The sequence below is a fragment of the Episyrphus balteatus genome, chromosome 4 (genome assembly GCF_945859705.1).
Source record: "Episyrphus balteatus chromosome 4, idEpiBalt1.1, whole genome shotgun sequence".
Taxonomy (NCBI): Eukaryota; Metazoa; Arthropoda; class Insecta; order Diptera; family Syrphidae; genus Episyrphus; species Episyrphus balteatus.
Genome location: NC_079137.1, coordinates 3,601,284 through 3,623,315, shown reverse-complemented (window position 1 = coordinate 3,623,315; position 22,032 = coordinate 3,601,284). Strand labels below are relative to the sequence as shown.

Genomic DNA, 22,032 nt, shown 5'->3' with positions numbered 1-22,032 from the left:
AACATCATAACAATTTTTAATTTTGTTTATATAAATAAAAATTTTGTTTAAAAAAAAAATTTATTCACAACACTAGCTCACATGTACACAGTTTTTTTTTTGTTTTGTTTTTCATCAATTCGATTATTTGAACATTTATTTATGTATTTTTGTTTTTATGTTAATAAAATTTCTTAAATAGGCGAAAAAGGAATAATAATTTTCTAATGTATGTTTTTATGTATATTATGTATAAATTGGTGGACAGTTATCTTATTTTAATATAATAACTGGTGGAGAGATATTTTATTTTAAGAGAGTTGTGAGAAAATTTTGATGATTTAAGTTTTTAATTTATTTATGTAATTTTCATAATGCATTTGAAAATTTTATATGAATTAACACTATGAAAATTAATAAATTTAAAATATAAGAATTAATTAATGACTTAAGCTATAGTTTAATTTAAATATATATATATTTATTTAAATTAGTTAACTTAAGCTTATTTTATTGCTAAATTTATTGCAATTCCTTACGTAAGAATTAAGTTAAATATAGATAAGGGTTAGCTTTTCATTCAATGATTGATAAATTGATTCGATTTAATTTGACTAACAATAATGATTGATGGATAAAATACGAGATTAAATAGAATACAAAGCTATAAATAGTGATTTTGATCATTTTGAATGATCTTTTACTCTTTTTGGGTTCTTATATTGTTACTGTTTGGTTTGGTTTGAACTATCAATATATCTTAACGATTTTACTAAGCTCCATTTTTTGAACTCTTAATTTAATTCAAAGTCAGCATTGAAAATTTGGTTAAAATATTTTCAGACAACAAATTTCTACTAAAGTTTACCATATATTTTTGGACATTTTTCTTTGATTTAAAAAAAAAAAAGTTGAGCCTCATAAAATTTAGAAAAACAAAAATCTCTTAATCAAATAGAAAACGGTACTAGCATTACCTGAGGAATTCGAATACGTCTGCAGAAAGCATTGAAAGACTGAGATATCGTTCGAAGCTATACAAGTTTTGTGTTAATGGGTCTGAGTTTACTTATTGTTTAATTTAACTTACAAAAATAATTATTGAGCAATCATATAATTAAATAACTTTATAATTATGAACTTTGAATCAACTAAACGAAAAATTGACGTCCCTTACTTTGGCGGACACTTTGTGGCGGAATCAAAAAAAATTTATCTTAATTAAATGCTAATTTGTTGAGCAAACCAAAAATTTGTAGCTCGCATAGTTTTTGAATTATTGAATTTTCCGCTAAAATAAGTCTGAAGTTAGCGGACAAAATCTGAAATGATTGAAATTAATGAGTTTTTACTTGACCTCCAAATTTGTAGCTTTTTAAATGCTTTTCAATTACATAAACTTGGTTTTTGTAGCTTGAACAGTTTTTTTTTTTTTGTTATTCAAAATTCCGCTAAAATAAGACTGAAGTTAGCGGACGAAAGTAGGAAAATTAATATTTTTTTGATGCCCAAAATTGTAGCTAATTAAATGCTAATTTGTTGCGCAAAAATTAAATTTTGTAGCTCCACCCAGTCATTTTTTATTTCAATTTAAAGTGTCAGAAGTGCACTTCCGGTTTGATGGGGCCAGTGGAGACTTTTTTAAAAAATCACTTTTTTAAGTTTTTTCTTTTTCCAATAATTTTAGCTTTTGAATGCTTTATTTTTGATATAAACCAAAATTTTGTAGCTTAAACTGTTTTTGAAATATTCAAGATTTTGTTTTAAAAAGATAGCTTAAAAGTGACCTTCCAAAATCCAAAAAAAAAAAACCTCGATTTTGTAGCTCGTTTAGTTTTTTGTTATTCAATATTCCGCTAAAATAAGACTCAATTTCATATGTAACGGTCAAAATTTTGAAAAAAATTGAATTTTTAATTTTTTTTTCTTTTCTAGAAATTGTAGTCATTCCTCATTTTCTATTCCAATTCGAAGTTTAAAAAGTGCACTTCCGGTTCGCTGTACTAATGGACAAAACTTTAAAAAAGTAGGTTCTTTGCCCTCTGATCTCACTGACTGAAAAAATCAACTTAAAATCAACGAAAACCACATTGATTCAACTATTTTTCGGAATGATTTTGCGTTGAATACGAAAATTTTAAAATCAAAGTAGAAAATAGTTTACCTAATTATCAATTTTTTTTTCGGTGCAGCTCAATGCAAAAGACGAATTTAATATACTTGTGTATTTTGGTTTTTAAAATATATGTATTTATCTTTTGATACTCTATATTTTTATGATAGGTAACTAATTCATTTTTCAAATTTCTTTAAAAATGGCTTACGTTTGAAAACATTCAGAAATGTCAATTATATTTTCATTAAATTGTTGTTATTACTTCTATCATTTTCCTTATCAAGTTAACGAAAAATTATGTTTCGCAGCAGCTCCCAATATTGATAAAAGGTTTTCGAGAATCAGCCTTATACTAAATTTTCTCAAAATTTTACTAAAATAAATAACTAATACTAAAAAAATTGAATAGTCACAACCTCTTCAAACCGTATTTTGGCACAGTTCAGGAGCTTTAAAAATAGTTATTGAATAACAAGTTTTCATGAAAAAAGTACTTAAAACACCGTTCTTAAATACTATAAAAATAAATTATGTTTAAAAAATTTTGAGCTAAAATGATATAAAAAATATAAAACAAAAGTTAAAATATCTAAAAAACAATAGACAACTATTTTTTATAATGGGATAGTTTGTTTTTTTTTTAAACTTAATTTTACACTCGTCCTAATTATCTGCGTTCTATACGGGTAATTAAGTTAGTTATTTTAATTGTATATTGCTTTAAACTTATAGTTAATAGTTTTAAACTTTAAAATCTATTTTAAAAATAGAAAAATTAACTGTCTAAAATTTTAATAATATTGTCAGTACTAATTCTAAACTAAAATCTAAAGTAAAAAAAAAAAATTAACAAAACAAAACTAAAAATATATATAAAATCTTAAAGATTGTCTACATTAATCTAAAATTCAAATCAAAGATCCAACGAATCGGGTGGTGTTGGTTCAGTTGGCAAAACTCCATAAGGATCATCATCACCAAAAAACAAACATTCCTCCACATCAGTGTCATAATTTGTATCCAAATTAACCTCGTGAAATTCCAAATCAAGCTCAAGTAGATCCCAAGATCCACCAAATTCAGCTAGAGGAATTTTCTGCGATTCTACAGTAGGATGCAAAAAATTTGGCGATTGTTTTTGATGATTTATATTGGTATCTTGTAAGATAAAATCATTTGAAAATGCATCCGAAGGACACTGTTTAGAGGATGTTGGTGAGATATTTAATGTGGTTGGTGTATCAGGTGTTGCCACCGAAATATTAGCCGAATTCTCATCAGCCAGAGGTATTGATTCATCAATGAAAGACCGACCCACCGAACTTATACTAAATTCAACCATTGCCGATGATGGTTTGCCATTGGCATCACAAAGTGACTCACCCGCAGCTTCGGGAATAGCTGTCAAACTAGTAACTTGGTCAGAACAAAAAGTTGTCGTATTAATACTACTCCCACTCAGACTTAGCCAAACAGCTGGGGAGGAATTGTGTCCCGATTTGCCAGCACTATTTGTCAAAAGTGGACTTGATGAGCCTTCGTGAGAATACAAGTGCCGTCGGCTAAGTGCTATTGACCGCAGTGATGAGGTCAATTGATCACTTAAATGTTGCTCACTTTGTGGCTTTTGTCGATGGGGAACCACCGATGGTGGCAAACTGCTATATTGAGTTAGGGAGGAACGATGATGTGCAAGAGAGCCAGCTAGTTTTTGTAAGTGCTCATAGTTTTCTTCGGGTTTTCTTCTAATGGAACGCACCTGTTGGGATTGTTGATTTTTCAAATTGATGGAATCCAACGAGGAGAGTTTCATAGATGCCACCGAGGCAGTTGCCATTCCGATTTCACACAAAGGAACTGATGTATTGAGTACGTCAGGAGAGTCCAATGGACTTGAGAGTGGTGTGGATCCTAAAGCTGCATTCACCAAGAATCTAAAAGAACAGCAAAAGATCAGTTTTTAGTTATTGGAAGTTTAAAGCGCTGTAACTTACATTTGACGCTGAAGAAGATTCTGCCAAACGGCTTTCAACTCCAACGATGGTGCACGCAGGGTTAGACTTTTGCGTCTCGCACTCTTCTTTGGGGTTCGAGTTAGATCGGGTGCGCAGTAACCAGTAGGACTCTCAGCAAATCGACCATTTGGATCCACTGTGATTCTAAATTCAGCCGCTAAAATAGTAAAAAGCTTTAAAATTTCCATCTTCTCTAACGAAGCCTTTTATTGACTTACTTTTTTTTCTCATATGAAAACACGAATCGACAATATTAGCAATGGAAATTGGCTCTTCCATAATGAACAAAACTCGATCTCGACTAACTTTGGCGAATACAATAATATCACTAAACAATAAAGTCCAGTACGGTTTGACCGATCGCCCTTCGACACGACTCAAGTCACCACCAAAAATCCACTGTCTCCCTTGGACAGCTAATGTAAAAGGTTTACATTTAGTAAAGACCATTCGTGATTCAAGATCTTGAAGGGTCAATAATGGACGACCTTCGCCAAGAGGTTCCATCAATCCACTGCTAACTGTGATTTCTCTATAAGCAGCTTGAAGCTCATTAATGACAGATGTAAAATTCTTGTGCTCCTCGCTGTCAACATGACAATTTGAGGCGAGCATTTGCATAAGTTTCAATATCTCACGAAAATGTTGCAACGGACGATGTATGAATTGGGTGAGATCGGGACGTTTTCGTGGCACTTGTGGTTCCGTGATGAAAGCGACAAACTTTGATCCAGCTTGACGGGATTTGTTGACCTTAAAAAAATAGTGTTTTTAATATTTGGAAGATGTAAAAAAAAGTTTCAAACTTACCAAAACACAATCAGCTCTTTTTATACCATTGCAGTATTTTTTGTAAGCCGCACAAATTGCTGTTGTCTTGGACAAATATACACGTGATGTAAAATTTATTTGTGGTTCCTGATCATCGTTTATCAATTGATCTAAGATATCTTCAGATATTCGACGTAATTCGTCGATATTTTGAAAAAGTGTTCGATGATCGCTGGGTGAAATGAGATCATTTCGTTCCACAAGAGGTTGAACAAATCGTTGAATGCCAAATAATATGGCCGAAATGAAATTTTGTTCACGACTTATTAATTGCAGGAGAAATCGATGACGATTATCGGTGATTGGTGCGATGGACTGGAAAAAGAACAAAAACATCAGTTTAAAGTTTTTCTTGGTGTAATCTAATACACTTTTACTAAAAAAATTTTTAATGAAAAAAGTTATTGATTATGGTAATTCTAATTTGTGCAAAAATGGGGTGATGATTAATGATGCTAAGGAATGAATGAGGTGGAAGTAGCTATTCTTCCCTAATTAATTTATTAATGACTTGTTTATGGTTATTTTTTTTTTTCAATTTTTTCTCTAAGCCAGCCAATTTATTTGGCAACTTTTTGAATTCATTTAGTAAAACATTTTCAAGAAAACTTAGTTATACACTACTCACAAAATTCAGGTACTTTTTTAAAGACTTTTTCCTTTCAAAAAATAATCCAAACATACTATCAAAGGTGCATTCCACAGTCATGTACAAATAATACTGCGTTATTACTAGTCAGTCATATTATCAGAATTTCTGTTTTGTCGAATTTATTTTTGACGAACGCAAAACATTTCTTAATAAATTTTTTAAGAGAAAAGAAAAAAACAGTGGAAAATGAAGTGCAGACATATAAAAGCACCCAATACATTTAGAACATATATTTTCAGAAATTCTATAAAACTTGCTGTTATTACATTTAAAGAACAAGGAACTATTGTTCATCTACATTTATGGTATTACAATTTCATAATTATTTAAAAGTGTTAACCTATCACGTACCTACAGATAATCTTACGATTCGTGGAATGTACCAAAATAAAAATCAATACTTGAATAGAAAAACAACAATATTGTCGAAAGGAAGTCTTTATCATATAATTTAGGTAAAAAGTGTGGGTATAAAAACGAAACAAAACACATTATAACATAAGGCGTGCTTTTTCTATAACTCAGCAGCTAGTAATTTTTTTATTTTATTCGAAAAACAATAAAAACAAATATACCTACTTACTTGTGCAATTTTTATTATTGTTTTGCGAATAAAATGAAAATTGAGTAGCTACTGAGTAGGTATTAGAAAAAACACGCCTATAATATTAAGTCTAAATTGAGAAATAAATACATATAAAAATCTGACTAAAGTTAAAACGTTAATAAAAATAAGATATATAGGTATTATGTATAATACATAATAGTTACAAAATGTATTTTTTTATCTTAAAAACAACACGAACAAACACGTAAGTAAACAAAATAATTCCAAGTTACCTAACAAAATCTATATTAAGTCTATTTACCATTAAAAACTAATTTTGTTGACTATTTGGATAAATTAAATATTGTGTTCAACAATTTTAAATTTTAATAAAAAATTCTATATAAATAATCCTGCTTGTTAAGCAATTGTCTAAAAAATATACTCTTATGATAAATATTGTTAAAATCTTTCTATTCTATAATTCGCTAGAAAAAATCTAAAATTTCAGTTACACATAAAATTGACGTTTATTCTACATTTATTTTACTTATGCGCTTACATGACATTCAATTCTTTATCGTATTCAAGTCATCACAAGTTTAATCCATGGTGAAATATCATAAAAGTTGCAATATAAATATCCTGATGTCTATTGTTCACGCATGACTTCGAGTATTGTTTTTTTTTTTTTTTTCTTTTAGAAAGGAATGGAGTTAAGATATCGTGTAATTTAATTGAAAGACTAATACAAGTTATGGGTTAAAGTATAGATTTAGTTTTTTATTATTATTTTTCATATGTCCAGCCCCGGGGTAGTACTATAAACGTTATGTTCCTTGGGAGCACTGCATTTAATTCAATGTTATGCTGCATAGCCTACAACTAGCGGTTTATTATAGTTACGGTGACCATATTTCTGGAAGCGGAACCCGGGACAAATAAAAAAAATCGTAAGATCATTTTGAAAATACTAATTTTTCAGAAAAAAAAAATTAAATTTTTTTAAATGAGTTTTCATAATTTTTCCTTATTTTGATATCAAGATTTCCTAAACGATTTAATGGGAGCATTTTTGATGAATTCATTTAAATAGTTTACGAAATCAGAAATCATTTTTAAATCAAAATCAGGAGAGCTGTTTTTTAACATTTGAATTTTGTTTAAATTAATTTGAAATTGTATGATCTTTAATTCAACTTTTAACTTGTCCTTAAAAGTTTATAAACTCTTCTTCTTTACTCTTTCATTTGTTGTTCATTATTCGAAAAAAAAATTTCCTGGTGTAGCTTTTCAACCTGACAAACAAAACCCTCTAACAAATTAATTGACTAACATATTTAAGAACTAAAACCTAGTCCAGAGAAAATTTTCATACGTAACCAGCACAACGAAATCGTAAGGGAAATTTTTTCTTTTCGTTGCACATTACGCGGTCCAGCCAACGAAATTCTTACCTGTGCTAGAATATTTGGAGAGTTTTCAATCGTTTGTCACTCCCATTTATTTGTCCAGTCAATTTTTCTTGCTCCAAAAGTTTTTTAACTTTGGAGACATAGAAAAATTTTCGTTTTGCTTCATTAGTGTACTGAGCTGAATGCTTTATCCGACAAATTAGAAAAAATTTAATTTCCAACCACTGTTTTCTTGTTTTCTGTACAAATATTGAAAATAGAATGTGCAAATTTGGGACAATCACGGGACAAATAACAAAATACGGGACACTTATACGTCCCGGGTTTCTTAAATAAAAACCCGGGACAAGCTGTAGAAATACGGGACAGTCCCGGGTAAACCGGGACGGATGGTCACCGTAATTATAGTAGTCTCTACGATATCTCATTTCTCAAATTATGGTAGCTAATTTAGAAGTTATGAGGGAACAAATGAACAAACTTTTGTCGAAGTTGGGTAAAATGTATTTTAAACATATTTATGTTTAGTTAGTGACGTGAAAAAAATATCAAATGTTTGGCATTTTAAAAAAAGTTGTTTAAACTCAGTGCTGCTTACATAAATGAAATCGTTTTATTTTTTAATTTTTCTTTATTAAACCATCATTTGCTTTCCTCCATTTAAATTTAAAAAAAATGTTTCAATGGACAAAAATGGATATAATCAAATTAATGTGTTGCATTTTAGAATAAGGCTTTTGTTTATTTATTTAGTTTACTAGAATTAATTTTTACCACTTTTCACAATGTCTCCAAAATTTTGGCGTTTTTCAGTTAAATATAATCCTAAAGCTCAACACTAGAGCTGTAGCAAATCGTATGTATTCGTTACTAAAATGCGGGTATTCACTTCAGTAACGAGTAACGAAACGTTACTTTCTAAACAGTATCGTTACTCGTATGTTTCGTTACTGGGTACTGAAGTAACGAAACATACGAAAAGTACGAGATACGAAACATACGAGTAACGACACGATTCCAGTTTCAATACTAAATCCGATGTAAGAGATACGAAGTGATACACTCAATTTGTCGCATTTCGCATCTCGTGTCGGTATCGTAACCATAGTCAGAATGCTAACTGCAGATAATTATCTGGAGTTTACTTTTGTCTCGATTAAAACAGTAGTGGCAAGGTTGAATAATTATAATCATTGTGTTATCGATAATTTACACAGAAATATCAAAAGAGACGTTTTTGTATTTTCTCTATTTGGCCGAAATATGTATATCCACGACGCAACCAATCTGTTTATGGCCTTGGTGTTAATGGTATTGTAATTTAGCTAAAGAATGTACAAAAGTTTTTTGGTTTTTCAAAAAATTAGTTTATTTTCGGTGCAAAATTTTCAACACAAAAAAAAGGCAGAGAAAACGAGGTTTGAAAATCACTCAATAGAATAAATAAATGAAAAATTGTTCGACATGGTTGCATTGAAGTGTTAATATTTCGAGATCTGCGCTTTGCACTTTTGAAATAAAGGTCTCTAAAGAATTATGATAAGATTACTCAAAGAATATAAACAAAAAATTACCCAAGTTTTGTCTAAAAATTTGGAAAAAAATCAAAAAAGTTTCCACGTTTGATTAAAAAAAAAACGAAAAAAATTCAATATAGCTACCTTTAAACTCTTATTACATGAGAATGCCGCAACTAATTTTAATGTTTATGACCTTAAAATGTAGCTTAGATTATAGAAATGGTTTTTGTTTTTTTTTTTTTTCAAAAAAAAAATTTTACACCCTTATACCAATGTACGAAACATACCTACTTAAAATACCAAACATACGAAACGTATCAAATACATGAATAATACGAAATGTACATGCGAAACACCCGAAACATACGAAATATACGAAAAATGCGAAACATTCAAAAGTAACGAGTAACGATATTATTGATGCGGGTAATAGTATAAAAAGTAACGTATACATGCGGGTACTCATTTTGTCGTTACTTTTACAGCCCTACGTCAACACTGTTGAATTTGTGTTTTTTTTTTACTGCTCTAACAAATTTTTCAAAATTTTCTACAGATTCTCAGCCAGGATTATGGTTAGGGCCTTGTGCCGACTGTGACATGGTCGGAAATTTCTGATTTTCGACGCAATTTTCTGATATAATTTTTCAACTAGATGTATCCCAACCAACACCTCTAACATTGTCAAATATAGCACTCCAGCGAAATGGAAGATTATACCAATCAGTTTGCTTGGCAAGGGTTCTACCTCTTTTCCGCACACTTGTTGTATTTTTTTTTTGCAAAAATATCAGATTCAAGATTTTTGATTGTTTTTGTTTTCATTCTTAAAAATGAAAAACCAATATGACTGTCTTGAATATCAGATTTAGAAATAGAAACGAAGTTTGCTTATTTGATTCTCAGGATATACCAATTTATTCGTTGTAAGTCTTGAACTTTTAAAAAAGGTTAACTTTTGTTTTGTTTAAATAACATGGACATTGCAAACAGAAATTGATTAATTGATAGTCTTTTAAATGAAGTTGTAGGTCAGCAAAAGTATAGACAAATAAAAGCGGAACAAACAGGTTAGGTTATAAAAATGGATTCTAAAGGGCAAATGAACTCGACCAGCTTAAAATAAAACCAAATAATATTGAGGTAGCGACTAAATATAGAATATCCGAGTTGTTAAAATTACATATCTGATTGTTAAAAATATAAAAGGACGTCAGAGCTTGAAACACGCACATTAGAAGTTAGTAAAGTTCAAATATGTACATGTATGTTTTTGGGTGAAATATAAGGCATGTTTTTGTAGAAAAACATGCCAGATTTTTTTAAGGTAATTTCTAGGATAGTCTAGTGAAGTACCTACAGCAAATTATTTCGGAACCGAGCCGAACAGTACAATATCAAGATAATTTTTTTTTTTTAAACCAGATTTATATTCTTGTTTGTTTACAAAAAAATGAATTGTTTCTAAACTCTAAGTTTGAAGACCAGTTTCAAGTTGATCCTATTTTGAAAAATAAATCGAAAAAAGCTTCTTAACCGAGCATAGTGAATTTTTCTAATTGTTTCATATGTGTTGATTCTTCTATGAGCAGATCAGATCTTAATTTCCTGCACCGAAAATGTCGATTTTACACCGTCCATTTATTCAAAATTTCTTACAAATATTCAAAATTCTTACCTCTTTACTAAATGTAACCTGAGGCAAATGAAGACGTTTTTTCGCAGCTTCCATTGTAGAGCTACTTGAACATGCAGTCGATGGACGAATATTACTCGATACGGGCAAAGTTTCTGTATAATTACTCGCCGCACTAGTCACCCTAGATTGAGGCTTATTATTATCCATTCCTCCATTCATAACTACTACATTCCTCGTAGTACTGGGCACCGAACTTGTCGTCACCGATGGCACCCCAATCGCCGACGATGCCAAACCAGTCGCTGCACTCGAAGAACCTGACCTTCGAAAAGTCTCCATTGTCAATGTGTTACCCTGTGACCGTATCAAATTCAATACATCAGCTTCTGGCATAGTGACAACATTGTGTTTGTCAATAAATATCACATAATCTCCTGGCAGAATTCCATTGATATCAGCTGACAAATTGGATTCGATTTTCTCGATACGCGGCGGATGTGTCCAGACAATTGAGAAGCCAAATCCTCGATCGGACGTGCGAGTTAGTTTCTTTGTCATTGTAAATGGAGTTCGGCCTAAGCTTTGCTTGGTGCCGCCACTCGTTGGCACCTCATTCGGTGGATCAAGTTCGAGGAACCTTAAAAATAGATTTTCATCGGCATCCCGTTGATGGATGGCTTTTTTGCTTAGTGTTATTGGCTGATGTATGTTTGGATTGTTGGGATTTGGTATTGTTGTTGTTGCTGGCATACTGTCAAGGCTAAGGACTTCTTCTTCAACAGATTTTTGACGGACTGCAGCAGCCTGACGTTTATCTGCAGACGCCATTTCTTGGCTGCTGTTTTTTTTTATAAGGGAGTGGACTTTGTATAGAAGAGGATTAATTAAATAACATCGATATTATTGGGTTTAAAGGACATTTCATCCAGGATAATAGGACATTATGTGAATCCAAGAAAATTATTTTATCTGAAATTAAAAAGGAAAAAAAATATTCTGTAGAAATTGGTTTCAATTACAAATTTTTATTTGATTAGATCTTCAATGTTCTGGGTGAAAAAAACACCCTTTAATAAGAAATAAAAACAAATAAATAGGTACTTTCTCTGAATTAAAAAAAAAAGCTATAAATCTGCTTAAGTCTGCCTAGAAAACAGCTGGTTTGTGTTGATTTATTTATCCTAATCAAAGCTGATTAAATAAGTGTCAAAAGGGGTTAAATTAAATAAACCAATCAATCAATTAATCAATCTTTTGTATATAATTTGCGTGTAAACAAGGTATTATGACATCTAACTACCCTTAAAATGCTTAAAAACAGCTCGAGCATGAACAAATTATAGAGGATTTAAAAAAAAAAAAAACACCGATATGCAATAGTTTAAAATTTCTTTATGCGTATTGTACTGAATGACTTGCATAAGTTTGCAACAAAAAAGGTAGAGCGTGAGGGTTTGGTTAAAATCGAAATATTGTTAGAAATAATGTTCTACCAGGAACTGCAGATATGATTCTCTAATAACAACAACGGAATTTAAAAACCTTGATCCAATTACTGTTTACTCACGTATATACTAAGCCAAACAATCAGATGTACCTTTGGTAAAGTTATAAGTCAAACGAACAAAAATAAATCAATGTACGGTGAAAGTGTATTTTTTTTTTACCTTTACCCTCACATGCTGCATTCTCAAAAAAGGCCAAACGTTTTTTTGCTTTAATTTTATAAATCTGCACATCCTGGTTTGACCTTGATTTGTACACCTTTGGTGTTATGAGAGTTTTGGTGAAAGCCAGACGAAGAATTGTATGAAACATTTAGCCCATTAGCATTCATTCCGAGGTTGAATGTCTATTTGACTGAAGTCATAAAAGGATAGGATTTATCTTTTTATTCATTAATTTATCGTCCGTGTTGTAGGGGGAGAATTTCTTTAGGATCGGAATGTTTGACTTCAAAGTTATTCACTGTTACTTAAGATCTGTATTTCTATGGAAGTGGCAACAAAAAACAGTCAGTGGGTATGTATATACATTAATAGAAAGGTAGTTTTCTATCATACTATAAATTTAAACTTTTTGGACCAGAACCACAAGAAAATTATTTCTTATTTTTAAGTCAGACAAAAAGACATTAAATTACGATCTAATGTTCCGGTTTTGATCCGAAATGCCGGGAATTTTATTCTTAAGGCCAATTTCAAAAAGCTTGTTTTTCTCCTTTTTTTGAAATTGAGAACATATTTTTTTATCACTTAATTAACTATACCTGTCAAAGAACCATTATCTCGATTTCTGATTTCTCCTTGTCTTAAACGAAAATTGTTATACTGGACCGTTTGAATAAAAGAAACATTATTATTTTTTTTTTATAATCAGATTTTTGAAAACGGGTCGATATAATAAAAAAAATGTTTGTGTTGTACAATGTACCTACATCCTATAATAGTTTCTTATGAATGGCATTCCAATTTTGTTTTTAAAAACGGTCTGGGAATTTGTATTTAAAAAAAAAGACTCCAACAATTTTGAATTTTTTTTTTCTGTAAATATTTTGTACAAGCTACTAAATGGCTAATGCCATTTAAAACCATTTTTATAAATGTTTTTGTAATTTTAAAAGGAAACATTAGAAAAGAAGTTGGCTCCTATTTTAAACCTTTAAAATAACTTTTTTGCCAGAATTATGGTAGTGGTGAAGTTCAAGATTGTTGATCATATATCAGCAAAACTAGAATAGCCCGGAATTCCTATATTGATGTACAGGGGAGGATCCAGGATTTTTTTCTGGGGGGGGGGGGGGGGGGGGGAGGCACAAGGGACGGATTGGCAAAAAAACAGCAATAACAGTTAGAAATAAAGTGAAGTACCATACGACTGACTAACAAGCAGAAAATTTTAACGACCCACAGTGGTCTAAAACCTGGCCAAAAATATTTAGGCACATTTCCCACATCAAATAGGTACCAAATGACCAAAAAGTTATTCGGAAGGAAAAATTTTCATTTTCTTGTTACAGTAAAAGCCACTTAAGTGCTAACCCTCTTACTCCTGGATTAGCCGGAAGAAAAAAAATATAAAAAACCAGAAAATGCACGCACAATTCTGTGCTATATTAAAGTTAGTAATCTATTCTTTATTTAATTTTTTGACTTAAGTTGTTTCACCAAATAGTTTTTGAGAAATTAAGTTTTAAAGATGAAATTTTGAAAAAAAAAAAATGTTTACGTTTTTTAATTGATTTTGTATAAAATTTTGCAATATTATGGACATAATTATACTATTAGTTAATGACCTAGTAGTTTTTAGTCAAATACTAAAGACTTCATTCTAATAAATATTAAAGTTCCTAAGAATAACAAAAAAAACTGAATCATACTTTTTTGCCGGGAAACCCAGTTTTGTTTTTTTTTTTATTTGCATTAACCTTTTGTAACCCAAGGTCGTAAATTTAAAAATTAATAAGTCAATCGATTGGCCTTTATCTTTAATAAAACACGTATTTTTTTAAAAATTCAATAAAGTCATTATTTACTTAGTTATTTCGATATTTTGGGAGTAAAAAATGTTTAAATAATTTATTTTTATATAAAAATGCAAAAATTCAAGTAAAAAACTATCTAATATTAATTTTTAGGCACTTTCCTAAAATCCAAAAATAAAACCCCGTTTGGTTTACTAACAAAAACTATTTTTTTTATTTTCAAAAAAAACCCAACTTTCAACATTAACTGTCAATTAAAAACTATTGGTTAAAAAAAACTATTTATTAGAAATTTGAAGTACTATTACGATAGAGCAATACTTAAAGATTATAATATTAGAAGCTTCAAAAGAAAAAAAAATAGTTTGTAGAGCTTTTATGCAATCTTTTTCGGTTTGTTACAGAAATGTCACATGGGGCTACAAGGGGTTAAATTGTTTTATACCTCAAGAATGTTGTGTTCAAATTGTAGGTCTCTTGGAGCCAAATTGACCAAGTTATGAGTATTTTAATACTTCCCTTAGGAACGTTTTAGTCTTTTAGTCCAGAGTTCAAAACTTTAAATTAGATTAGATTAGATTAGATAGATTAGATAAATTCTTTATTTCATCAACAATATTTACAAAGTTTTTTCCTAAGAATAAGGACATGGCAATCTTGCCGTCTGCCTGATTTAACATTTCGTTTGAGTTAAAGAAATAAATAGAAGGTATAAAATATAAATAAGTATAAAATTATATCAACGAAAATTATAAATAAGAATTAATTTCAAAAATGGTCTTTGTAAATTTAAAGAAGCTAAACATAATTCTAACTTAATAACAAATTTGCTAATTTGCAGTAAGAAAAAATTTAATTTTATTATTGATTTGAAAAACAAATGAAAGAGAAAAATAAAGTTTAAAATAAAATAATATGAAATTCGAAAATTTAATGACTTTAAATACCATTGTACATTTGATGTAGATTTGCAACATTTAATAAAATAATTTTAAACCACAATAACTATAGGATTTAGTGTTAAAAACTGTTACGGTACGTTAGAGCATGTTGGCAATATTTATAAAGATTAAGCCAACCAGCTTCACCATTTAAAATTTCATAAAGTTGTTGAAGCGATAAAAAACTTTCTTGGAAATATAACCGGCGTATTTCCTGTAAAATTGGACATACCGCCAAGAAGTGATTAATATCTTCTGTGTCTCTTCTATTACATAAATTACAAACCTGCGACAGATCGTTACGGTGCGGTATAAAATTTAAGTTTAAGATTTCAACTCTGGTTCTAAAAATTACACTAATAATTTCTGCAGTAAACTCACTTCTAAAATAATTGGAATCTGAAACGAGACTGTGATTTAAATGTCTGTAGATATTTCTTGCAGTAGAAGACGTGGCTCTTGATAGATTTGCGCTGAACATTTTACTGTCAACTTTTGCAATCACATTCGCGAACTGATCCTCCCAATCATTAATATTTGAATCTGATAGAGTTAGAGTGGTATCATGGTTAAATGCAAGTTCCTTCCATTCCTTGAAAGGAGAAGCATTAGTATGTAGGAGGTTTTTCAAAATTGTTTTGTGAAGACACCTATCGCTTCTTCTCATAATCTTAACAATGAAGTCCGCATTAGCTTTTAAACTTTGGATATAAATAGGTGTTATGCCTGACTCCACATATATGGCGTAATTAGGTGTTGAATTTGGTAACCGGAACAAGCGCTTGAAGAAATGCCTATGAAGGCTTTCAAAAGATTCAAAGTTTATATAACCAAAAACTTGCACACCATACGACATGGAGGCATTAACTGTTGCGTTAAATACACGATACTTAGAAGCTAAATCAACGTTTTGGTTAGAAAAAAATTTCGGCCACATCATGTTTAATGCTAATTTGGCTTCTTTGCATTTGGCGATAGAATGCTTAGTAAAGTTTAGGTTATGTGTCAACAAAACTCCCAGATACTTAAACTCCTGAACAACCTCAATTCTTTCATTGTTAAGGCACCAATTTTCTTCCGGACGTCTCCTACTTTGCCTAGCCTCAAATATTAGTACTTTAGTTTTTTGTATGTTAATCTGAAGACCCCAAGTAAGACAAAATGACTGAAGTTTGTTTACTTGCATTTGAAGCGAAGCTGGATTGTCGGCGAGCATAACCAAATCATCGGCGTATAACAAAACTTTCACTAATATATTGGAAAAAAGTACTCCACCAGGAAGAAGGTCGCATATTTCATCAATAAACAAGGCGAACAGCAACGGACTGAGGATACACCCTTGAGGTACACCTGCTGTAGTTTCAAACCAATCAGAGAACTCACTACCGTCCCATACCTTTGCATTTGAAGATGCAATAAAATTAGAATACATCAACAGAAACTTTCGCGATATACCCAGACATGATAGTTTATAAATTAAGGCTTGCCTATTCACCTTGTCAAAGGCAGCTTTAAAATCTACGAAGCAAGTGTATAACTTCTTTTTCCTCCCAATAAATTTTCTGGCTATACTCGAAAGGCTGAAAATATGATCCATAGTCGAAAAACCCGCACGGAAACCTGCTTGGAACATATTTAAAAGGTTATTGTCCTCAACCCATTTTGTTAGCCTTTCATATAAAATTGAAGAAAAAATTTTTCTAACTGTGTTTAAAATCGAAATACCCCTATAGTTTTCTGCGGAATTTGCATCGCCTTTCTTAAAAATTGCGAAAATCACAGCCTTACTAAAACTACTTGGAACACAAGCATCCTCATACATCCTGTTAAAAAATATCAGAAGATAATTTTTGAATTCCACGGTACTATTTTTGAAAAATTCCACCGGTATACCGTCTATGCCCGGAGCCTTATTGTTTTTCATTTTATGGAGCGTTTTTTCAAGTTCCGAAAAGGTAATAGATATATCCAGTTCACTAACTGCTACATCAGGCAATGCGTAATCAAAGGTAAGAAGATTCTCGTCAGCTGACAGAAGAGTTTTAAAATGAGCTGCTAATGCCTCGGCTCCGAGAGTGTTCTTCATACCCTGATTACGACCACCAAGCTCACGCACATTACTCCAGAATGATTTTGAATCTTTGCAGTTTTCCAATTTCACAGCTAGATTTTTAAGATAATCAGTTTTTTTAACCAAACATAACTGTTTAAACTCTTTATTAATATGAAGGTAGATGTGTTTAAAAAAAAGTGAGTTTGTTTTTCTAAAAAGTCTAAGATAAACAAATGACAGTTTACGAAGATTTCTGCAGTCTTTGTCAAACCATTTATTTAAAGGAACAAATGTATTTGTGTTGTTTACAGCAAAAGGAGAAGAAGATTTGATTACTCTAATTAAACTTTCACATATCTCCTCTACCGTGGATGAAGATTGATGAATCAACGCATTTGAATGCCGATTAAGAAGTCTTTGGTAAAGTAAAGCATTGCTATCGGACCATTTAAGTTTGTAAAAATTATTTAAGTTCGGTTGCTGAATGTCCTTAATAAATTGGGCTTTAACCACTATTGGCATATGAGCTGAAAAATTGGCAACCGCGACTTCAAAGTCTTGAAGCGACCTCAACCAATTCCGCGACATTACAGCAAAATCAATAACGGACTTTAAATTGTTATCCCCACAACTAATGTTTTCAACGCCGGTGCTCCTCATAACTTCAAAACTACTGCACCGATGCTTTTGAAATTTGGAACACTATTTTTTTTACATATTTTTAGAGGTATCCCTGGAGAAATTTTCTCAATAAAATAATATTTATAAAAATCTATAAGTAAGGGTCCCTTTTGAGGAGTTTTTTTTCAAGGGGTCTTTATTTTCGGGGTGCAAACTTCTGAAATGCAAGTTTGTTCTACATATCCAGCAGTTCTATAATATATAGTTTATGCAATTTTGTGACGTGTTCCGCTATTTTAAAAACACTAATGTTAAAAAAAAAAACAACAAAAAAAGTGCAAATTTTTTAACCACTCTGTATGAAATAGAGTTGCATATACCATTATTTTTTATATCATTCAATGTCATTCGATGTCCATATCAAAATTTTTCACCAAAATCACTTTGAAAATTCACTTTTTTTTAAATCGAAAAAAAAAAATTCGTGTGTACCCAACAAATAGCCGTTTATTTATTTGTGAGGTGGAGCTTTTCATGGGAAAGGGATGCAACAATCAACAAAATTCGCATTTTCAGCCAGAAATAGACAAGAGTTTCACTCAAGTTCTTTCTGTTATTATTCATATATTTTTAAAACTCTTATAGTTTGATTTCCTTTAAGTATGAACTTTAAGTTCTGGGGGGGGGCACGTGCCCCCGTGCCCTCCCCCTGGATCCGCCTATGTTGATGTACATATGTATGTCTAAAAGCGTTCGAATATGATTAAAATTTTGACACTTTATTAAAATGTGTCATATTTTTTCGGATAAATTATGAATATATGAGTAGTTAACGATATTATTTCAAAATAATTGACTTTAATGCCAATTGAATTTCAGTTTTTGAGTACCTAATTTGAGTGTTCCGGGTACGCTTTTTTTTAAGTAACAAGTAATGGATGAAATATATGTAAGAGGACGGAAAACTTTTTTTTTTTCCAACACAAATACACTTCTATACATTTAAAAACAAAAACCTATTATTTAAAGTTGTTTTGATTTAAAAAAAAGTCTGTAACTTAAATTTTCCACTTCCATGAGTTTGGCCCATTAGACTTTTCGTCAAATACTTTTTAATGAACCCTGAATTGCTTTCTATAAAACCTATAAGAACATTATATTGAACTATTTTTGTTTTGCTAGAATATTAATAATATTTTGTTTATCGCTTTGTTATGGTTTGTTGTTAATTTTCTTTCCCAGATAAATGTAATTATGTAAGTAACAAGTAAGTGACAGTATTTTCAAAACGACAACTATACTATATAATAATAATAAAAGGAAACGAGTATCGTATAACAAAAACTATTATCGATTGAAAACTATTATCGTAAAATGTAATAGGATTTTAACGATAATGACAATGGATTTTTGAATGATTCGATTAAAGTTTGAAATGAGTAAAAAAACTTTTTTAAGAAACTAGTTTTTGTTACAAAAAATTTTTTTTAGAAAAGCTGTCTGTGGAAGAAAAACCCACGTTTACAAAAAAAAAATAGCTTTTGGCATTATTCCATTAAAAAATCGTAGGCTGGAAAAATACTACTTCAACCATTTTAAAGATACTTGTCTTGAAATATTTGTATCGAAATCAGCTTGGATTTTTATAAATATTTTTGGTTTTTAACTCTTTAACCTCCTGGATTAAATTAAAATAAAGAGTTATGAAATTTAGCATAAATTGAGCATCCACTTAATAATAACTACTTAAAAAACACTATACAAAAATTCTCATCAAAAATTCTCAACACAATTTCTTCAAATCAATATCTAAAAACTTATTCTTATCAGGTATATAAATCCATAAAAAAGTTGAAAGAAAAAACTTAAAACTGATACTGAATCATATACTAAAGCAAGCAGCTTTAAGTATTTATGGAAGAAGTATTATCCAATAGCCGGAAGGAAATTATTTGAATGCATGAGGAAAACATTTAAGTTTATTTTTTTTTTTTTTTTACATAAATGTCAAAAACAAAACAACAACACCACAAACAAAAAAATGTGACAGATGTCTTTCGCTCTCTCTGTATTTTTTCTAAAAAAAGCTTACACTTTGCAGATTACTCATTTTTGACTCTCACTCTCTTTTATTAGTTCATTTTAGGGGAGAAAAAAAAAATATGAAAACTGTGGTGTAGGTGGAACAGGTTTATATACATAATTTCGTATTATTCTCACAATTTTCCTCTGCACAGTTAAATCCAACTACAAACGGATTTCTTTAACAATTTTTCAAAATAAAAACGGACAAAAAATATTGCAAAACACGTTTTTTTCTCAACTCAAGAAAACTGTAAAATTTTCGATAGTTTTTTGAATTTTCTTTTCTATCCTCATTTTGAAATTAGATCACGCAACTTCCTCCCACTACCCATTCCAAAAACTCCAAAGGCGGAGTTAAGGGATTTTCTATAAAGTTGAAATAGTTAACTACTTCTGGGAGAGAAAGCTGCAGGAGATACAACCAAAAAGGAACTACGAAAAAAATGATTTAAGAAATTAATAAGAGCTTTTCACCAATAGAGGATGAGTTCAAAGGAATTTTAAAGGGCAATTGAAAAAAAAAAAAATCAAAAAAAGGATAAAAGTTATAAAATTTGTAATATTAAGGATTTTTTCACTTAACTTACATTTTAGTGAAAAGAGTTAAATAAACTCATATTTATAATCCAATCCATTCCAAAGGATAATATTAATTGATTTTTTTTTATTTTAAATATTTTTTTTTATAAACTATTAAACAATTATTTTTTTACACAAAAAACTTCCGCATAACAACAACATAATTAACAAACAAAGAAAAACATTACAACAAAAAAATCGTTATAATAATTATTTGTAAGAAAAATTTTTTTTTGTTCCTAACTAACTTATATAGGTACTTCGCCTTCGAAATATTGATTTTGGTTTTTTCTTTTATATGAAGTCTTTTTGGCAGAGAAAATTTCACAGCATTTTTATAATCGAGTATAGTTTTCTTCTTATTTTTCAGTAAATTTGTGTTTAATTTTTTATTAAAAATAGTTTACTCAGACAATTTAATTATGAAAAAGGGTTTTAAAAAAAAAATTATAAATACAACCGATATTTTTTTTTCAAGGGAAATTATTTTCTTTCCAAAAAAATTTTTTCTTTTCACCAAACCACACACATAGAAAAAAATGTGAATACAGTTTTAATGGCCAACGAGCGCGATAGCAATGTACCAATGCGAGTGGAGAAAAAGATGTGTCAAAGGTTTTAGAAGCCAATATTTAAAGTTCCATCATAGTGCGAAAAGCTTTTTTTCTATTTGAAAAAGCTTTATCCTTTGCTTTACAGACTCTCTCTCTCTCTCTCTGTCTATGAAACTGAGTTATGAAATGTAACTCAGGAAAGGGGGATGGTGTTTTTTTACCCTGGTTGTTATTAAATGTAACAACATTACAAACAAATGTAAAGCTATGCAGGGTATTTTTCAAACAACCACCTCCAATACACATTGTACTCGTAACATAGACAGGATATGGGGTAGTTGGATACCTGGCTGGAGAGAGATTTTGAGATAATAAAGTGGGATTTTAACCGACTTTTGCCTGACAGAATAGTAAATAGAATTTTTTTTTTATTTTTTTCTTTGTCGTCATTCTCACGCGTGCGTTAAAATGTCCTCATTTTTTAACGTATTTTGTTTCAACACCTGGAGAGAAGAGCTTCTTACACGTTTCTGTGTCAGGTTTTTTATTTTTTTTTGTTGATTAATGTACAACTTGGTTCCTCTTGACGTTTCCTGCTTTATTAAGCTTCATATAATTATTGAGTAAGAGGTGCTTAATAGACTTTTGTTTAGGTTTTTAATTTGGTTGAACAGAGTTTGTGAAAAAGGTTCAATAACCTTTTCAGATGTATTTTTGAATATTTTAGTCTTAAAACTCTTAAAATTTGGTTGATAAGAAATTTTAATAATATCTGAAGATATCGAAATTTTTGTGTTTTATTATTCATCAGAAATATGAGAAGAAAATTGTGATTTTTAAGTTCTATAAAATGTCTCAAAACTATTTTCAATATTTATAATCTAAAAATGTCAATTTTGAAAACATACATTTTCTAGAAAATTTTGAAGATGATAAGAAAATACACTGTATTAAAAATTACAAGTTTACGAATTCCAAAATTTTATCCATTCAAAGATTTT

General features: G+C 30.1%; 1 protein-coding gene across 2 annotated transcripts in view; it reads right to left on the bottom strand.

Moving 5' to 3' along the window:
- Window positions 1–21,026, bottom strand: part of LOC129919105 (serine-rich adhesin for platelets) — a 32,920-nt gene extending 11,894 nt beyond the window's left edge. Inside the window, exons 1-6 of one of the 2 annotated variants that reach the window (XM_055999950.1) lie at window positions 20,486–21,026; window positions 10,754–11,683; window positions 4,921–5,256; window positions 4,329–4,863; window positions 4,090–4,267; window positions 3,855–4,029 (exon numbers count right to left, since the gene is read on the bottom strand). In XM_055999950.1, the coding sequence (XP_055855925.1) occupies window positions 3,855–4,029; window positions 4,090–4,267; window positions 4,329–4,863; window positions 4,921–5,256; window positions 10,754–11,542 (2,013 nt within the window). In that variant the 5' untranslated portion in view covers window positions 11,543–11,683; window positions 20,486–21,026. The remainder of the gene's footprint in view (window positions 1–3,854; window positions 4,030–4,089; window positions 4,268–4,328; window positions 4,864–4,920; window positions 5,257–10,753; window positions 11,684–20,485) is intronic. The other variant, XM_055999948.1, reaches the window with a different exon arrangement.
- Between the last annotated feature and the right edge of the window lie 1,006 nt (window positions 21,027–22,032).